The sequence below is a fragment of the Dendrobium catenatum genome, unplaced genomic scaffold, assembly GCF_001605985.2.
Source record: "Dendrobium catenatum unplaced genomic scaffold, ASM160598v2 fragScaff_scaffold_1038, whole genome shotgun sequence".
Lineage (NCBI taxonomy): Eukaryota > Viridiplantae > Streptophyta > Magnoliopsida > Asparagales > Orchidaceae > Dendrobium > Dendrobium catenatum.
The window spans coordinates 2,258,438-2,278,479 of record NW_021319500.1 but is presented as its reverse complement, the minus strand read 5'-3'; the positions used below and the strand labels follow the sequence as shown (position 1 = coordinate 2,278,479).

At 35.8% G+C, this 20,042-nt stretch overlaps 2 protein-coding genes across 3 annotated transcripts; both read right to left on the bottom strand.

Moving 5' to 3' along the window:
- Nucleotides 1–3,224: 3,224 nt before the first annotated feature.
- On the bottom strand, nt 3,225–7,353 carry LOC110093417 (xyloglucan endotransglucosylase/hydrolase-like). The gene is made up of 3 exons (XM_028698067.1): nt 7,224–7,353; nt 3,981–4,053; nt 3,225–3,793 (listed from the first exon to the last, which is right to left on the bottom strand). Exons 1-3 carry the CDS (start codon nt 7,351–7,353, stop codon nt 3,307–3,309), a joined length of 690 nt encoding a protein of 229 aa, XP_028553900.1. The 3' UTR covers nt 3,225–3,306.
- A 2,038-nt stretch (nt 7,354–9,391) lies between these two features.
- LOC110093423 (probable xyloglucan endotransglucosylase/hydrolase protein 5) lies at nt 9,392–18,635 on the bottom strand. Of its 2 annotated transcripts, none has more exons than XM_020818303.2 (3): nt 18,339–18,635; nt 18,065–18,258; nt 9,392–9,938 (listed from the first exon to the last, which is right to left on the bottom strand). In XM_020818303.2, exons 1-3 carry the CDS (start codon nt 18,633–18,635, stop codon nt 9,539–9,541), a joined length of 891 nt encoding a protein of 296 aa, XP_020673962.1. In that variant the 3' UTR covers nt 9,392–9,538. The 2 variants fall into 2 exon arrangements, with proteins under 2 accessions (XP_020673962.1, XP_028553905.1); XM_028698072.1 differs by having other exon boundaries at nt 18,077–18,258; nt 18,339–18,625.
- Nucleotides 18,636–20,042: the final 1,407 nt, after the last annotated feature.

Here is a 20,042-nt window from a genome sequence, read left to right as displayed (position 1 = left end):
TAGGAGCAGTATGGAAATGCAATTGATCTAGATTTTCAACAAAAGGGCTCCTCTTAAACATCCCCACTAAAGCCTCATTAAATTCAGTTATGTAGTGGTAATGATTTTCCTACATACCTGAGTAATGAGTCGACCATTACCTACTAGATCTACTCATAAAAATTAGTCACACTATCCATTTGCTCCCTCAAATTATTCACCTACTCACCTAGAGACTTTTGAGTCCTAGAACTCTTGGTATTGATGTTGCTAGGCCTACTAGTCAAATGAGGCTGACTAGAACTAGCCTCCTCCTTTACATCTAGTTTTTTTAAAACACAAAAATTTTCGTATAGTGAGGGTTGAAATAGGGAAAATTTGTTCGTCATTAGGGTCACCCAAAATACCAACATTTATACATAAAGCATAGATAAGATAAGGAAGCCCCATGCTCACAGAAGTAGCGCCCTAGATAATGTAATTCAAAGATGAATGAATAAACTTTCCCACATTAGTATTGTAATTAAATTGAATAACATAGTTAAAAACAACATGATCTTTGGTTTCTTCACTAAAATTTTTATTTGGTGATAAATAGAGAGAGATAAATAATGTTAAACTTTTCATAGCTAGATTAAGTAAGATGTGTGAAAGTTAAAAATTTTCTTCTCTCTCTTTTTTCAAACAACTCCACTGTGGGTCCTACAAATAAGTCTCAAAATCTCATCAGGATCATAGGCTCCAAAATGTTACAATTCAAGCTGATGAGTTTATATTTTTTATTCTAACAAACATTGTGGATCACATCATCATGTTGAAGGATAGGTTCAGTTAAGGGAGATTACTCTTAAAAGTACCACTGATTAAGAGATTGTCTTCCACTTCTAATTAGGAATTCTTCACGAACCAGTGCCATAGTTCATGATGTAGAGTGTTTTGTGGGTGTAAAGCAACAGAAGGTCGAGCTAAATCTTCAGCAATAACTTGGGGAAAGTGAGATTGTCAACCCGTACGTGAAGGATGGGTAGAGCTTGCTGTGTCAACAAGTTCATTGTCTTGACATGATGGAGGATGCAACCTTAACTTAGGAAGAGGAATATCTGCATGAAGATGTTCAGGTCGAACACCTTCGGCCAGTGTTAGTTCTCGAGGGAGAAAAAATTCTTCTTGTTGTACTAGCACTAGTTACTGAGTCTCTCACAGAAGTTGAAGGATCTCATTTTGAGATTCTTCCATCTTTTAGATACGGTCTTCTATGGAAGGTCTTGAAGTTACTTCTCCAATAGTGTTTTGCCCCGTGGGATAAAAAGAGACAGATACTTGTCATCCATGATTTCATAGACTGATTCGTGGATTGTTGTGTGTTGGAGTGAGAATCTCCCAAGAAGCGATTGCTACGATAGTTGGCCATTGAAGTGGTGCTTAGGATAGTGGGATTGAGCTTCCTATAGACTGTGTCAAACTATTGCGGGCTAGAATATTCGCGATGGTAGCTGAGTAAATTTTTTCATCTTAGCGATGTACTGATATCAATCACACAAACAGAGAGAGAGAGAAGTAAAAATCTCGATCTTTTTATGTGGAAAGCCCAAAAAGGGAAAAACTATGGGGTCTCGCCTAGATGAATAGATTCCACTAAATTTGAGTGAATTATAAAGGCTGACCCATCCCTTGACTTAGAGACGATAAAATTATAGTAGTTTGGAGAGTTCGACAAAGGTCTAGCGATAATCGAGCAGAAGTCTGACGGCGTCCTGGCAAACATTTAGGGATGGGGATAATCTGAAGAAAGTTGGGCGGAAGCATGGCGACACTCGGTTGTCGTGTGGAAGTCTCGAGGCGGTCCAACGGTGATTTAACGAAGGTTGAGCTGAAGTCTGACGGCAGTCAGCGGTCGGGTGGAATTCCGACAATGGTCGGCGGTCGGGCGGTGGTTCGACGATGGTCGAGATGAAGTCTGGCGGTGATTAACGGCCGAGCGTTGGTCTGATGATAGCCAATGGGGGTTCTCTGACTATGGTACTTGAGCACTTGAAGCATCATAGCTCTCTCTAATCTCTAGCCAAAAGGTCCCCTTTATGTAGAGAGTGGGGGTCCCCTTCATGTAGAAAGTGAATGTCTATTTATAAATTTTCATGAGTGACACACCCCATAAATATAGAGAAGATCCGAGGCAAATTTGGAGTGCTTCATCGGATGAATCGTATTGATTCCCCCAGCATAGAGGGTTTTTAAACTGCTTAAGTGCCTTAATTAACAATGTATGAATTCAGCGAGCATGTGCTCGTTGGATTCATCTCGCCAAGCCGCTCGATTTGACTATAACCATGCCATATTTTGATATCATTTTTTCATCCCAATAATGCTTTAAACCTTCCAAATGTGGTTCGGGCCCCTGATTTGGACCCATTTGGGCTCGATTAAACCGATTTTGATGTTGTTAGATTCTTCTCTTTGAAACATTCAGTTTGACTATAAGTTTGTTGAAATTGGAATTCAAAAGTTCCCAAATTTAATTTTGAAATTTTCCAACTTGAATATGCCTCAAGATTCATGCATAATCAAGTTCCTTTTTGGCGACGTATCAATCTTATTAAATTTTCATAGAGTATTTTATTTTTGATCTTTTGATGAAAATATAAATCAACTTTAAAAAATGATAAATATATTTCACATAATTTTAATATAAAAAATGACATGCATAATTAATATAGTTTATCTATTGTAATTATATATTCTAAAATATGCACACTGAGTTATCTTACATGTAAATGTTATATGCATTATAAATGATATAAAAAAATCTATATGGAGTATGAGTTTAAATATTAACTATTTTATACATATTATGAAATAAGTTAATGCAAAAAAGACTGGATATTATGATTCAAGATAGCAAAGACATGATACACTACACATGAGAGTGGGCTGCTGAGCTTTTTTTAAGTATAAGTTAGTGGTGCAGACTTGATACATGATGTGAGATATAAGTTAATGATACAATATGATTTTGAGTATTAACGGACATGGGTTAACTAGTTTCATCTTTTTTTGCATCTAAATATTTTTATTTCAATATATATATATATATAGCCTAACCTTTTGTTACTCTTAGTTATAATTTTAACAAAATTTTAATTAAAATTATTAAATAAGAAATAAATAAACCCTGAAAAAAACCTACAATCCATCCACCAAAATCGCAACATCAAAACTTCAAACATAGTCTGATGAGGCTCTAATAGAAATAGTCGGACAGATAGTTATGAATCTCTCGGCTAATTTAAACAAAAAGCCTCAACCACGTTTCTCATACAAATCAAAAGCTCAGACATCACGATCTCTTTGGCACTCAGCAGGCATCGTCGGGTATCTGCTACGATCGGTGCAATAATTGTAGATCGTATATCTCTCCCTGACCCAACGGAGCCGGTCGTACTGCTTGGCATCGAGGTTGCGAAACTCGTTCTGATCCCACCACCGTCGGCCCTGAGTGGCGCAGAATGTTTCGTTCGTGGAGGCCTCGCAGCCGTCGATGTGGAAGCCGCGGTAGGCGGCGATGAAGGGAGCATTGGCCCAGTTCGTCTTCTCGAGGCCGCCGCGGGTCGCCCAGTCGTCGGCATTCCAGAGGCTGGAGTAGAGCTTCATCGGCTGATTGAATGGGTACCGAACGCCGATGTCCTTGCTGTTCTTGAATACCCGGATGGGCACATCATCCACGAAGAACCTGTGATTAGTTTGTTCAGAGAGGCATTTAGTCGAACAGGTGTGTGGAAGCTGATGATTGGGTTTTCTATTTACTTGGGCTTGTTTGCTTACTTACTGCCGACTTGGTAGGACAGTTTTTTTTTTTTATATATTTTTTAAAATAATTTTTTTGAAACATAATTTTTTGAATTAGAAAATTTTTAAACAGAGATTAACTAGCATTCATCATCATCCTTCAAAAACATCTAATCCCATGGTTATGAAGAGAGACCGTCCAAGGAGCCAAAACCAACCAAATTGATAAGGAAATAAGCCTCCAGCCAGCCAAAACCATCAGCATAATCAGAATTCTAAGAGCCAGTGCAACTGCCCAAGAAGCTCAAAGAAGCAAATGTTGAAAAAAAATGATAGATTTTCCATTTTGATGTTTTATAAGAAACAACCCCCCTTATTTTAGCACAGTGGTAGCATGACAGCAAAAGAATTGTCAAATAATCTATCATTTCTAATTCTCCAAATGTAGTAAATGGTAGCACATAATAAAAGATAGTAGAAGCTTCTCAAATCCTTACAAATTTCCCAATGCTCAATAATGTTAAACGCTTGAAAAAGGTTGGGGCGTAAAAGCATTCAACCCAAAAGAGGAATAAGTTTCTTTAGGATAGCAATAGTGTAGTCACATTCACCAAAAAAAAAAGGTGCAAGTGATTTTTCAAAGCATTAAAGCAAAAATCGCAACCTGGTGAATCAGGAAATCAAACATCCGTAGTTTTCAACCCATGTTTGAAAGCTAACCAAGTAAAAGCAAAAAAACGCAAAGCATAACATTTGGGCCACACGAATTTATGCCATCACCAAAGAGGAATCGGAATAAAATTGCATTTTATCAGAATTAAGCCACTGGCAAGACATATCCATATCAAAGATAGGAACAGAAGAAATAATAGTAGTAAGTGGAGCGGGGATATTAGGAGGGAGGCACTAACTTCCATTGAAAAGAAAGCTGCTCACATGTAAATGAGAGAAGCTAAAGAGAGAATTCTCCATATGCATATTCCCCAGCCTATCCACAATAGAAATGTCATAGCACCAAGGATCCCAAAGTAGGGAAAGAGAGCTGCTGCCAATGATTTTAAAATTAAGACAATATTGAATTTTCTTTGCCACACAACAGAGAAAGTTCCAATAAACATAACCATGTCTAATGCTAGAGTTCCAAAAAGAGATAGAAGGCTCTTAGCATTGAAAAACCTCTAAATTAGAGAACAACCAAAGACATCATAGAAAGAATCTATGGCAGGAATACCAATACCCTCAAAATTGCTTCGGTTTACATGGTGTCTTTCAAAGAAATCATATGCAACTTCCTTTTATATATATCACCATAATATAAGAATCTAGAGCAGATTCTAATAATAATTTTGCAACAATATTTGGGCATTATGGCCCCTCTGATCTAGTAGGCCAGGAAGTTGTATGTAGTAAATTTTAGAAATTGAATTCTCCCAGCAAAATATACGGTTTTTGCTTTCCAACTATCCAAGGAAAAATGAATCTTCTACATCAAAGGCTGAAAATTAAGAAATGAAGCCTCCTAGTAAAGATAATGAAATTACTAGATGGACAAGAGGGGGGTGAATTGTGAAAGACTTATAGCAATAAATAAAACCTAAACATGAGTTCTAATATTTTTGATATTTTTTAAGGTTTTAACATGAAAATAAAGTGCAATAATGGAATCCTGTTCAATCACAATATTTCACCAAGCAAATATACTGAAAATGAAAAATGCACGCAAGAATAAAAACGATAAAGAAAAAGCACACCGGATTTTTATAGTGGTTCGGTCAAACCATGACATACGTCCACTCCCCGGAGTCCTCCGCTCCGGAAATTTCACTACAAGCAATAGCTCTCCTTTTGCCCCCCCTCTTGGCAAGGCGGAGAAGCCCTTACAATACTCCCTTTCACCAACCCGACGTGGCGGAGTGTCGAACTCTATTTTTCACCTTCCTGGCGACGGCAGAGAACCTTCTCATTTTTTCCCCTCCTAGAGAAGGCAGGGTACCTCGAGGTCACGGATGTAGAAGAGCCTTCCCCTTGGAGATCCTCTCACAAATTCTTCTAGGGCCACAGGAGGAGCAAGATGCAGCAAGTTCGGAGCAACCGTGTGATCTCCCTCACACCTCTTCTCCCTCACAACCCTCACCTTCTCCTTCCTCTCTCAAACCCTAAAGAACTTCTCAAGAGCTCTCTCCCTCGGAATCCCTCTCTAACCACGTTCTCCTCTCTGATTCACTCACAGAAAACATAACTATTTTGACACCTAAAACGGGCTCCAAAATCCCTGAAATTTCATAGTCGTCGTTACTATCATACAGTACGATTTCTAATCGTACGGTATGATATGTATACCAAGCTTCGTCCTGGTACGAAGATGTACGAACAGTACAAAATTAATCATACAGTACAATAATGAATCGTACGGTACGATCCTCAACATTACTGATCGTACAGGACGATAGCCGGGACGATCAAATGTCGTCTCTGTTCATCGTATTGTACGATACATATCGTACAGTACGAATGATCAAAATCAAGGCATCATCCAGGACGAATTCTAGGACGATCAAGAGTCGTCTTTGTTCATCGTATAGTACGATCTACATCGTACTGTACGACGAGGCAAAAACAATGGATCGTCCAGGACGATCTCCGGGACGATAAGAATTCGTCTCTATTCATCGTATTGTACGAACTGGTTCGTACAGTACGGTATTCAATTTGAAATTAAGCCTTGAATTATTCCACTAATCACGGGTTAATTTAAGTAAGTATTTAAAATAAATCGTACAATACGAACGGCGGAGAAAAACTTATTTAAGTTAATTTGACGGCTAGGATTTTGAATTTGAACATATCATACAGTACGATGTTGATTCGTACGGTGGGATCTATTCACAGAATCGTCCTAAAAGCTCAGATCGTACGGTACGAAATAACTTTGTACATTACGATCTACAGAGAAAAAAAATCTCCAAATTTTTCTTTTAAAAAACCCTCTCCCCCTATGTGTGTGCATGGTTGCTCAGACTTTTATGCATTTTGTGGCCAGACTCGAAAAAATAAAAATTAAATAAATAACAAAATACATTGTCAGACTCATACTCCAAATCTGCCCATTCTTGAGTCTTCCTGTCGTCCTGAGTAGCTTGTGATCTTCCTGAAATGTTAGTACTCACAGACAATAACAAACAAAATAATATTCAATGAATAGATAATTCAGACGACATTATTTGTCATCATCAAAATCTCAAACTCGGGGTTATGGGTTGCAACATATAAGAATGTCAAGATATTTGATAAAAGAGTTGTATAAAGGAATATTTAGGATTTTGGAAATGGTGGGCTCCTCCACCACATTTCTAGAGAGAAATATATATATATATATATATATATATATATATATATATATATATAAACCTGCCCATTTCTCCCAAACGGCCCACCACTCCAACCTGCCCACTACAAATTGCCCACTATTACAATCGGCCCATGTTCATGGATTTGGGCACAAGCAGCCGGGCCAAAGGGTGTGACCCAGGCGAGTCGCAGGCGGGCCAGCAAACAACGGGGCAGCGGGCGTTTAGCTACCAATTCGATCATGGGCCCGATTTTTGGCTCGGACAATCTGATTTAGACATTTTTGGAGTCTTCATAACCGTTTTTCGATATTCTAGACTCAATTTTGACACTTATTTTCGAAAAAATCAATTTATCCCTCATCATGACTTTCAAGGGTCCTCACTACTAGCTGATGCAAGTCTCAAAGTATTTTATTTTAGTCGGGTTTATGTAGGTTATAGTTGATCCATATGATAATAATTTTGACCTCTACGAGCATATTGCTCACTATAGGATCATCATGCACATTCAAAAAACTTCTAATGTAGCCTTGATCAGGTCATCCAACTTATATGAGATAAGTTTGCACCTAGTTCTAGTCTCTTTAAACAATTTAAGATAGCAAAGACATAATATCTTATATAGGAGAGTGAGTTACTGAGTTTTTTTTTTAAATTTGAGTTAGTGGTGTAAACCTAATACATGATGTGAGATATAAGATATTGTTGCAATATGATTTTGAGTGTCGACGGACGATGACAACTAGTTTCATCTTATTTTGTCATCTGAATATTTTTATTTATATGATATGACATGATATTATACCTTCTCATAATTGGTAGAGAAAAAATACCACATAATATGATTAGCTAGAATATTTGACTTTATATTAGTGTGTGCGCACGCGCGTGCGTAGTTCACGAGGAGAAAGAGAGAGAGAGAGATTATGATGAGGATTGTTGTGCCCCCGCCTGTGCAAAATATCATTTATATAAAATAATATTAATTTAAGTAATTCGAACCTTGCTCAAAAGGTGACATTGAACTAGTTTTGACGACCAATCATTTAGAATACACATAGTACTAATGACTCATGCTAACATTAACTGACTTGAATTTTTTACTTATTACATCGATCAGCCATATTAATTGGCATGAGTGTCAACATGCCAAATTTGATGTTACTTACTGATAACAATTTGACAATAACAGACAACTTTGGAGCAACATATATTAATGAACACAACTCTCCTTGGCCTATTGGTTGAGAGCTTAGGCTTCCAACTAAGAGGTCCAAGGTTCGAGTCCATGTGTATGCGTTGTGTGTGTGAGTTTGCCTTAAATGGCCTAAATGTCCCAAAAAAAAAAAAAAACATATATTAATGATCGAAATCTACCACTATAAGTTTACCTATAAACATCATTTGACCTTCACGCCATTCTTTGACTCATTGTTGTTTCCTCATTGGTGCTGGATTTATGATGACACCAAAATAACGATGAGAAAATTACATCATTGTTAATATGTTCTCGCAAGAGTTATCACAAGGTGTTAAATATGAAAATTTATTAAGTGCGAAGTATGGACGTTATCCAGATTTCAATCACGTGAAGACACATGATTTTTTTCCCTCTTATGCACACAAGGTGTGAACAAAAGAAAAATATCTTCATATGATTGAAATTCATGCTGCTACAAGTCTAATCCACTATAATAGTCAAACTTGAAAGATAAACATTCAATGATGCCTCTTCTTAAAATTTGTTTCAAAACTATGTTTCTATTTAAATATCAATGTTTTTTTATACATTCGTAACCATGTAGGCCATCTCCAACAGAACACTAAATGAATGTTTGTCGTCCGCCGTCAGCTCCACAAAAATGTAAAATTCAACTGCATTCTCATGACAAAAACAAACAAACTTCACAATCGTATTTTTTTTAATCAAAAAAATTGATAAATGTAAAATTGTGATTAAAAATAAACAAAATTGCGAAATTTTTTTTTTAATGCCAAGAAACCAAATTCCATTGAAGATGAGTTACTGTATGATATGGCTATTGTTGCACTTTAAAATAAAATATATATTTTTTAGTTGAAGATAGCCTAACATCATGTTACTCTTAGGCTTCGTTTAAGATGACTTTCTTATTGCTTCTTAAAATATTTTTTAAATTAAAATATATATTTTTATATTACAAAATTGCTTTAAGTAGTAAAAATGCTATTTCAAACAAAATCTTAGTTATAATTTGACCAAAATTTTAATTAAAATTGTTACATATAGAAATAAATAAACCATGAAAAAACCTACAACCCATCCACAAAAAACGCAACATCACAAACTTCAAACATAGTCTGGTGAGCTTCTAATAGAAATAGTCGGAAAGATAGTCTAATTTAAACAAAAAACCTCAACCACGTTTCTCATACAAATCAAAAGCTCAGACATCACGATCTCTTTGGCACTCAGCAGGCATCGTCGGGTATCTGCTCCGATCGGTGCAATAATTGTAGATCGTATATCTCTCCCTGACCCAACGGAGCCGGTCGTACTGCTTGGCATCGAGGTTGCGAAACTCGTTCTGATCCCACCACCGCCGGCCCTGAGTGGCGCAGAATGTTTCGTTCGTGGAGGCCTCGCAGCCGTCGATGTGGAAGCCGCGGTAGGCGGCGATGAAGGGAGCATTGGCCCAGTTCGTCTTCTCGAGGCCGCCGCGGGTCGCCCAGTCATCGGCATTCCAGAGGCTGGAGTAGAGCTTCATCGGCTGATTGAATGGGTACCGAACGCCGATGTCCTTGCTGTTCTTGAATACCCGGATGGGCACATCATCCACGAAGAACCTGTGATTAGTTTGTTCAGAGAGGCATTTAGTCGAACAGTTGTGTGGAAGCTGATGATTGGGTTTTCTATTTACTTGGGCTTGTTTGCTTACTTACAAAACAAGAAGCTATGAAAAAGACATGAAAATAAACAAAATCTTCAAAAATGATGGGCAATAGTCCGCTCTCCAAGGGGAAGCAGAGATTAACTAGCATTCATCATCGTCCTTCAAAAACATCTAATCCCATGATTACAAATAGAGACTATCCAAGGAGCCAAAACCAGCCAAATTGGTAAGGAAATAAGCCTCCAACCAGCCAAAAACCATCAGCATAACCAGAATTCTAAGAGCCAATGCAATCACCCCAGAAGCTCAAAGAAGCAAATGTTGAAAAAAATGATAGCTTTTCCATTTTGATGGTTTATAAGAAATAGCCCTGCTTATTTTAGCAGCAGTGGTAGCATGACAGTCAAAAGAATTGTCAAATAATCTATCATTTCTAGCTCTCCAAATATATTAACGGGTAGCATATAATAAAAGATAGTAAAAGCTTCTCACATCCTTACAAATTTCCCAATCCTCAGGAATACTAAATGCTTGAAAAAGGTTGGGGCGTAAAAGCATTCAACCCATAAGCGGAATAAGTTTCATTAGGATAGCAAAAGTGTAGTCACATTCATAAAAAAAAGGTGCAAGTGATTTTCCAAAGCGTTAAAGCATAAACCGCAACCTGGTGAAGCAGGAATTCCCCTCAAAATTAAACATCCGTAGTTTTCAGCCCATGTTTGAAAGCTAAGCAAGTAAAAGCAAAGAAACGCAAAGCATAATGTTTGTGCCACACGAATTTATGCCACTATCAAAGAGGGATCAGAATAAAATTGCATTTTGAAGGTACAGAAATTGGGCTTATCAAAATTAAGCCACTGGCAAGACATACCCATATCAAAAATAGGAACAGAAGAAATAATAGTAGTAAGTGGAGCGAGGAGATTAGGAGGGAGGCACTAACTTCCATTGAAAAGAAAGTTGTTTAGAGATAAATGAGAGAAGCTAAAGAGAGAATTCTCCAGATGCATATTCCCCAGTCAATCCACAATAGAAATGCCATAGCACCAAGGATTCCAAAGTAGGGAAAGAGAGTTGTTGCCAATGATTTTAAAATTAAAACAATATTGAATTTTCTTTGCCACACCACAGAGAAAGTTCCAATAAACATAACCACGCCAAATGCTAGAGTTCCAAAAAGAGATATATTTAGCTTTCCACCATTAACAAAGAAGACTCTAAGAATTGAAAAACCTCCAAATTAAAGAAAAAACAAAGGCATGATAGAAAGAATCTATGGCAGGAATACCAATACCCATAAAATTGTTTCGGTTTACATGGTGTCCTTCCAAGAAATCATATGCAATTGCCTTTTAGAGATATCACCATAATATAAAAATATGGAGCAAATTCTATTAATAATTTTGCAACAAGATTTGGGTATCATGGCCCCTATGATCTAGTAGGCCAGGAAATTGTATGTAGTAAATTTTAGGAATTAAATTCTCCCAGCAAAAGATAGGAATTTTGCTTTCCAACCATCCAAGGAACAGTAAATCTTCCATATCAAAGGCTAAAAATTAAAGGAATGAATCCTCCTAGTAAAGATAAGAATATCAAGATATTTGATAGAAGAGTTGGATAAAGGAATATTAAGGATGCTGAAAATGGTGGGCTCCTCCACATTTCTAGAGAAAAAATAGTGTTTTTTTCACTATTAACCCGCAAATCCAAGTTATTAGTAAAACGAGATAGCAAATCTTAGAGAGTTTGAGCATTCTTTAAGGTCTCCTTACCAAACGCAAGCAACTCATAAGCATAAAGAAGATGAGATATAGTTATGTTATCCATAATTATCCCATGAAAGGTGTTGTTAGATGTGGTTTCCTCAAAGCAAGAAGAAAGATTATCCATGATAATGCTAAAAAGGTAAGAAGAAAGAAGGCAACCCTATTTGAGACCAGAAGAGGAGTTGAAGTAGCCTTTCAGAGCACCATTAATAGAAATGGAAAAGTGAAAATCAGATATGTAGCCTTTGATCCAAGATATGAAGGATGTAGATAAACATTTGGCAAGAAGACAATTAAGCAAGAATTTCCTATAAGCTGTATCAAACTCCTTGTGAATGTCAAATTTTACATGCAAATACTTGTTTCTAGCATTCAAATTAAAAATTCCCAAGAAGCTCAACTGCCAAAAGAATATTATTATAAATAATTCTATTTTTGATAAAACCTGTTTGGCTCGGGTATATGATGGAAGGCATAACCTCTTTCATTCTATTGGCCAAGATTTTAGCTATAAATTTATAGAAGGTATTGCAAAGGGATATTTGCCTATAATCAGATATATTGGCTGCATGAGGACACTTAGAAATCAATGTTATGGCAGTAGCCTTAACTTGTTTTGGCATAGAGGCAAAAGAGAAATACGAAAAAACTGCATCACAAAGCTAATTGCCAATAGAATTCCAAGTTGATTTGTAAAATTCAAAAGTGTAGCCGTTAAGTCCAAGGGCGAAAATAAAGGGGGGGGGGGGGGGGGGGGGCAAAAAAAAAGGGGGGGGGGGGGAGGGGGGTGTGTGTGAAGATAATATACTTAATTTGTTTCACAGTGACTGGGCAATTAAATTAGGAATGAGGTGAGGGATCATGCTGCCAATATGAACAATGCTACTATCAGAGATAGGCATATTGGGAGTATTAAAAAGCTTTCGGAAATGTTAGATGATAGAATTGCTAATATCAGTGGGTTGGGTGAGAACACCATCAACAGTAGTTATAGATTTGATTAGATTAGTGTTGTCTAGCATTAATCTATAGAGTAAAGAGACTTTAAGTCATCTTCCGCACAACACAACCATTTTGCTTTAGCTCTTTGGGCAATCTAGGTAAACCAAGCAAAATTTCTCTCAGAGAACTTAAGATTGATGGATTTTAAGGCTACGTTCAGGTCTAGATTGATAGGCATATTCTGAATTTAGCCTACGAAGAAGTTTTGAATATTAGTGATATTCATGATTCCTTGCTTGTGAGAATTGGAGGCCCAAGGCTTGAACTTGATGCTGACTAGCCTTGAGTTTGTGGTAGAAAGACCATTAGGGCTGCTATGGGAGTGTTGAGAAAATGAAGTAATGACAAAGTCCCAAAAACCAAGCTGAAAAGCCCGATAATTTTTATTAAAGAATCAATGCTTCTGTTGGGGGGTAACCACATTGTGCAGAATAATGGGAGAATGATCATAAATCTGAGGATCTCCCACTTTATAGAATGAATTGAGGTATGATTCAAGCCGAACATCATTTACCAACACTCTATCAAACTTTATATAAATATGATTATCAATTCTCTGATTATACCATGTGAAATAGTGCCCAACAGAAGAGAGCTCATGAGGACCAATGTTAAAGATCATATTTTTGAAATCGGATAGCTTGCAGTTGGTTAGGAAAAGCCCACTTGCTTTTTCATGTGAAAATCTGCAGCAATTTAAGACCCCTAAAATAATTCAGGGAGTAGAAATAATGCGAGTTAAATCCAAAGTCTATTTCCAGAGAATTTGTCTATCCTCCAAAGAGTTGGAAGCGTAAATCACAAAACACAGCAAGAAGCATTAATATCAGAGTAACAAAACAAGCAGTCCTAACAACTTTTTAACTAATTTTTAAAATAAAATTTTAGTACACAATTTTAAAATTGAAAAAAAAAATACTAAAAATTTATTTTTTTAAGAAAACTTTCCCTAATAAAATCTTAATATTTTGCTGTAAACTAAATAAATATAAGAGGATTTCAATGCGTGGCTGGAGTCTAATATCTATATTTTAATAACAGTATATATATAATAATTTTAACAAAATTTAAAATGTTTTGATATTACATAAATAAATATAAAATTTTTAATAAATCTACCTTAATTTCCGATCTAATTCGGAACTCCGGTCAATCTACGCAGACAGTAATGCTAAGATGCTAACAAAAATATTAAAAAGAATTTCTAAATGACATGTACCAAGCACGATAATTCCTTCGCAGATCGGCCCGACAGGCCCACATGGCTAAAAATTTCTTCGCAGATCGACCCGACACGCAACTCTGACCTGATAGCATCGGCCTCACAATGGTAAAAGGTATACGGCTGTGGGTCCGATCAAGTCTATTATTGTTTACACGCATTATGAATGCTGGATTCCCGGACATGCCCACATGGCCTCAGTCCCCGCTTTTCCTTGTTCAAGAAATGTTGGTGCGCGCCCATGTTGAATTTTAAAAACATTAAGATATTTACAGAATAAAAATAAATTTATTAATTAGATATGTACTATATTCAGTTTTAATTAATATAATAATTATAAAATCTATCGTCCATTAAATTTTTATCAGATTTACTGAACCAACCTTTTCTCCTAGCATGTGATACCTATAAGCTTCGTTCCGGCAAATAAAATATTCCTATAATTTCCCGATAGTTCTAGTGGATTATCTACGGTTCTACAACAATCGAACGCTTTGAATTAAACTAATTATTTCGAGCCTGTTTGGTTGGCTGAAAACAAATGTAGTGAAAGACAGGGCAGTTTGGTTGGGCAAAAAATAAATACAATATAAAATAAAAATAATATAATATAAAAGAAATATTTTAGAGTTATTTAAATGAATACAAAATAAATTTAAATGAATAATTTATTTCATTTGTTTTAAAATAAAATTAATATAATGTAAAGTTTAATGTTTAAAGATTATAGTGGCGACTAGTAGGTGAGGGCGGCGGTGGGCTACATTTGGCAATCGCAGCCGGCAATGGTAGCTGAATAGTAGAGCAAGAAATGCCCGAAGGTTGGGGGTGTCAGCTCCGGAGGCGTTTGATGTCGGTGATGGAGGCTGGCAATGGGCAATCGCGGCTATTATTGTTGACACTCATTTTTTTGCTTGAGGTATAAACAATTCTAGCTCAAAATTGAGCAAGAATTGTTTACCACAAAAATGAGCTAAATTATTTTACACAACATTTACTGTGCTTTACCTTGCATTTCTTTTCATCCAACCAAACATCAAACTTTCAAAATCCCTTTATTCAACTTACTTAACACCAATTTTACTTTCAAATGTAATGCACTGTATTTGAAATATTTGAGAAATGTATTGATCTATGATGCACCAAAACTTCTCCTGAAATGTCTGGCATTATCCGACACAACACATGTCCGGCACTCTTCTGACACGTGTCAGACATGCCGAAAACATGTCCGATTAAAAACATATATATTAAATGCAAATTTTACACTTGTGTCCGACATGCATCTTCAATATTTTATGAAATTTTTTAAATAAAATTTCTTGTATTTAAAATTTTATTTATTTAAAATATAAAAACTAAATTTCTTATTTACTATCAACAACATCAAATCAATCGTCCGCACTCAATAACACATATTGAATATTCTCATTTTCATTTCTCTTTGGCGTGTCGTGAGTTTGGTTTCACAACAATGTCTAATGTAATCTCAACAACAATGTTTGACGTCATTACAACATCGACATTTCAAAATCATCTCAACACCAAAGTTTGACACTGTCTTGACATTGATACTCGGCAGTAGCAATTTCTGCACACATAATTTGACAGCTCATCTTTGTCCAACATCTTCTTAACATTGAACACCAATATCCTCTCAACATCGACGACAAACGTCCTCTTGATATTGACATCTGATACTTACTGCATAACATTGATGTCAATATCTCAACAGCATTTGCGTCTCCTCTCTCGATGTTTGATACACGATATCAATGCCCAGCTCTCGACATCATAATATTACTCATTTTAAGCACAAATTCTAATTAAATGACTTGTTATTTTTAAATTATTTTTAATATTATACTTATTTAATTTTTAAACACTTTTTAAAATATAAACTATAATATCATGTCTAACCCATATATGTATCCTATATTTTTAATAATTGATTTGTCCCATGTTCATGTCTGTGTCATCGTGTCCATATTTGTGATTCAAAGGTATGGATGAGTGTCAAATAAATGTGAAGAACTATTATCTTTATTTGATTTGAAATAGAAAAAATGAAATGTAAAGACCAAAGATAGGATGCTCAATAGCAAGGGCGGCCAACACCAATGGAAGACTGCAATTGCTAGTGATTGTGGTGGTCAGCAATGGTGGCAGTCAAGGTTGATGGTTGTCGCCTCCGACGATGAAGTTCAAGTGTATTCACAAATCATCCAAATCAAAGAAATTTCAAACACAAAATTGAATTAAATAGATAATTCTAAATACACCAAAATTTTACACTTAATTTGGTTTACTTCGAATCAAATATCAATATTCTTCAAACCTCATATATTTGGATACTTTACATCCCTTTTACTTCATACCAACAACCACTCCACAAACAAATTGTATAAAAATAATGACAAGCAAAGAAAATCATGCATAATAAAGTATATAAAAATAATATTAAAAAGATATCTATTTATATTGATTTGATTCTAAATCAAACATACCTTAAACCAATCGTGCTTGGCTGAACATTACAAGGAGGAACTAGGGGTGCAAACAACTCGATCCAACTTAGAGTCACTCATAGCTTTAACTTAAACTTAATTAATTAGTCAAATTTGAGCTCAAGCTCAAGTCAAATCATAAGAATTCAAGCTAACTCATTTATAATGAAAGCAAAAAAATAATTACTATTCAAACAATCATAATAATAATATTATAAAATAAAAAAAATAATAAAGAATAAAAATAAAATATAATTTTTAAATATTTTTAATAATTTTATATTTTGACTCCTACCTTTTAATATATTTTATAATAGGATTTTCTACGGAGCTGACTCATGAGTTGAGGAGCCAAATTGATGCTAGTTCAAACTTCGCTTGTTTTCTAATCGATTTCGACTCATGAGTCATTTATTGAGCCGAGCTCAACCCGACACACAAATCGAATTGACTCACTTACACCCTTGATATTAAGAACCAAAACTAAACCCATGGAAACGATTTAATTTGTACTGCTTGACTAGATTTAAATTAACTAAGGGGTGGTACTCAAAAATTTCATTTCTTATTAACTCATACAACACATAAATAATAATAAAAGTAGTACTAATAATAATCAAAATTTGACATTGTTGATATTTCTTTAATGTCCAAAGACACCGATCCCATGCCGTAAGTTCACGCGGCAGTAATTAAAGAAATGGAAGAGATTTAAGTAGGATTTAACCTAAATAAGCAAAAATAACACCTTTAAATCCCCCTAAAAAATTAAAAAAAAATTGGGTGCATTGAGTGACGTGGCATGTCCCGATTAGCCTCCGGACAGATTCAAACACCGCACACAATAATCTCTCCTTTATCACAAGCCACCACTCCCATTGGAAAAATTATTATGTGTGGATGCTGGACGAAGCCTACGTCTCAATGTCGTGGTATCAAGCGGTACCGAGCCTCAGTACCAAGGATGGTACTGAGGCTTTGTACTGTAAAATAATGACATGATGCATTTCTATTGATCTTCCGATGGCATTAGGTGTCCGCACAAAATAATTTTTACTCCCATTGATACCTTCTCGAGCGTTGGTCCCATTGATCTCTTTTCCAGTGAGATCCTACAAGTTTTACAAACAAATAGGAGCCAATCTGATTATTATTATTTTGTTGGGAATTTTACATACATACCACTTTATACCATACTATTTACATATTTAATATCCAAAACTTTAATAATACATATATATCACTCGATATTATTTTAATATCAAATATGACACTCATATTTCCTTTCTTGCACTCATATATTTCATTTCTATCACTCATATTTGATATGAAAATGAACTAAGGGTGATATATATGTAATATTAAAATTTTACATATTAAATATATAAATAGAGTATTATAGAGTGGCATGTATGTAAATCTCCCTATTTTGTTTTAGGTGCTTTTTAAGTTCGCCGTCGTTAATTTTGTCTGTGTAACAAGCACTATTTGTAAAATCATTTGCTCAAAGCAAAATGTGAGTGGGTAGAGGGACTACTAGAGGCAAACAAAAGAGAAGGATAGAGCAAGAGAAGCTTACACAGTCTGGTACAGGTTCCAGAGAACAGAGTAGTAGTGGTAATCCTTGGTGGGATCAAACCATAGATAGATCCTTTGCTCCCTATCTCCCTTTCCTCCAGTGAACACATTGGTCTGCAGTATATAAGGCTGCCCTGTTCTGTTCCCCAGAAACTCAAAGTCTATCTCATCATGCTCTGTATTCTGAGAGGAAAGCTGAAGAAGAGGAAGTTTACATAAGAGATGTTAACAAGTTATATTTCCTGAAGATAGAGAACAAGTAGAGAAGTACTGACATAGAAAGCAGTGACAGTTCCAGCGGAGTCACCGGGAACCATTTTTATCTGCATATTGAAGTGGCCAAAGAGGTAGGAGCCTCGAGACTGGAAGCCGGTTCCGGAGTACTTGTCCAAGTATAGCTGGATCTCATTTCCGCCATTAAAGTACTTGATGTGATCGCCGGCCCAGGTTGGCACATAGTTCTTCTGGAAGGGAACGTTAATGGCTTTCCTTGGTGCGGCGGCCATGGCTGTAGACAGGAAGAAACAGAGAACCAGAACGAGAACAACATGAAGACAGGAAGTGGAAGCCATTTCTTAGCAATGGAAGGGTAAGAGAGGAAGGAGGGGGCTGAAGGGTCAAGTTCGGGGTTTTAAGTTCGAGGGAGGCAAGCCCAGCTTTATTGCTTTGCGCATTTGTTTATTGCCTTTAAGTGAGAAATGTCTTCGTTATTTATGTCCTGTTTGTTGTGAATAGCGCCAAGGAACTAGCCCTGAAAGAGAATTGACATAGACTAATAAATGAAATTCCAAGAAAAAAACTAAATGGTTGAATAAATAAAATAAAAACGGCAAATAAAATAACTTTTTTGAAACAACTAAATTAAATAAATTTGAGAATATGCTGTTATTATCCATTTGATTATATTTTTTTTTACAAAAAATTATGATTACATCACTTTTAGAAAGGAAAAAAAAAATCTCATCTAAAATCTATAAGTACATTATATTTATATACATTATGAATAATTTTTTTCACAGCTTCTAAATCATAAAAAAATATGAAGTTTTGACTTTGGTTTGCTATTCAAATAATTTAATACAAATTTCTTTTCCAAATCTCTTTATCCTAATTGTCCAATCTTCCCTCTCGTTATGAGAATATATTATTAATCATCTTACATAATCCATTATCTTATATATACCATCATCATCATTAATCAATGTTTGAAGCTCTCCCTCACCTAACATCTAATGTTTGTTGTCACCCATCATGATTAATGAATAATGAGCAATGCATTATTTCTAATATTTCTCATCATCCAATCCTACTAATTTTCAATACCTATCACCTACCATTAACTTGGACATCATTGAACTCCCTCCATCATCGTAGGAGACATTTTGATGTAGAACTACGTATGGATGCAATGAATTTATTAAGATATTGCACAACTCTTGATTAGAGAATAGCGACAAAAACTACAAGCATTTAAAACAACAGAATAAAATGTAAGAGGGGTCACGCCCGCTTAGGATAAATCACATAACCAGAGATTTAAAACTTCAAAATAAATTAGAAAACAATATCATGCCAGAATAGTAGCTTCAATAAAAATCTCTAATCTAACAATGAGATTAGCAAGCACATAAATACGCTCAAAATCTTACGTTTACTAAGCTTAGCAAAAACAGGTGACGGCCGGCCTTCGTGACTACAATCAAACCACGAGAAAAGTTAGATTCAAGAAATAAGAGAAAATGGGAACGTAGGAAACCTTCGTCAAGGATTGATGGTGATCCTCCACTCGATGATCTCCAATTGCTCTTCGATGGCTCTACCAAGGTATCCAAGATTCATTCGATGTAATCTTCCACCATGTGGTCGTCCCTCGGGTTGACGTCAAAGAATGTTGAATGTAAGATGCACACAAACTTGTGCTCATCGTAGGAGAGGCTGAATTCAGTTTCTGGACCAGCCATCCATAAAAGCTAGATTAC

What these genes read in the sequence shown, in the direction of transcription:
- LOC110093423 (XM_020818303.2), bottom strand. Translation starts at nt 18,635, where the DNA reads ATGGCTTCCACTTCCTGTCTTCATGTTGTTCTCGTTCTGGTTCTCTGT. An exon ending in GAACTGTCACTGCTTTCTAT is followed by an intron (nt 18,259 to 18,338) that starts GTCAGTACTTCT and finishes CCTCTTCTTCAG; the next exon opens with CTTTCCTCTCAGAATACAGA. An exon ending in TGGAACCTGTACCAGACTGT is followed by an intron (nt 9,939 to 18,064) that starts GTAAGCTTCTCT and finishes AACTAATCACAG; the next exon opens with GTTCTTCGTGGATGATGTGC.
- LOC110093417 (XM_028698067.1), bottom strand. Translation starts at nt 7,353, where the DNA reads ATGATCGAATTGGTAGCTAAACGCCCGCTGCCCCGTTGTTTGCTGGCC. An exon ending in TGGGCCGATTGTAATAGTGG is followed by an intron (nt 4,054 to 7,223) that starts GCAATTTGTAGT and finishes CTTCTTGGGCAG; the next exon opens with TTGCACTGGCTCTTAGAATT. An exon ending in CTTATTTCCTTATCAATTTG is followed by an intron (nt 3,794 to 3,980) that starts GTTGGTTTTGGC and finishes GCAGTAAGTAAG; the next exon opens with CAAACAAGCCCAAGTAAATA.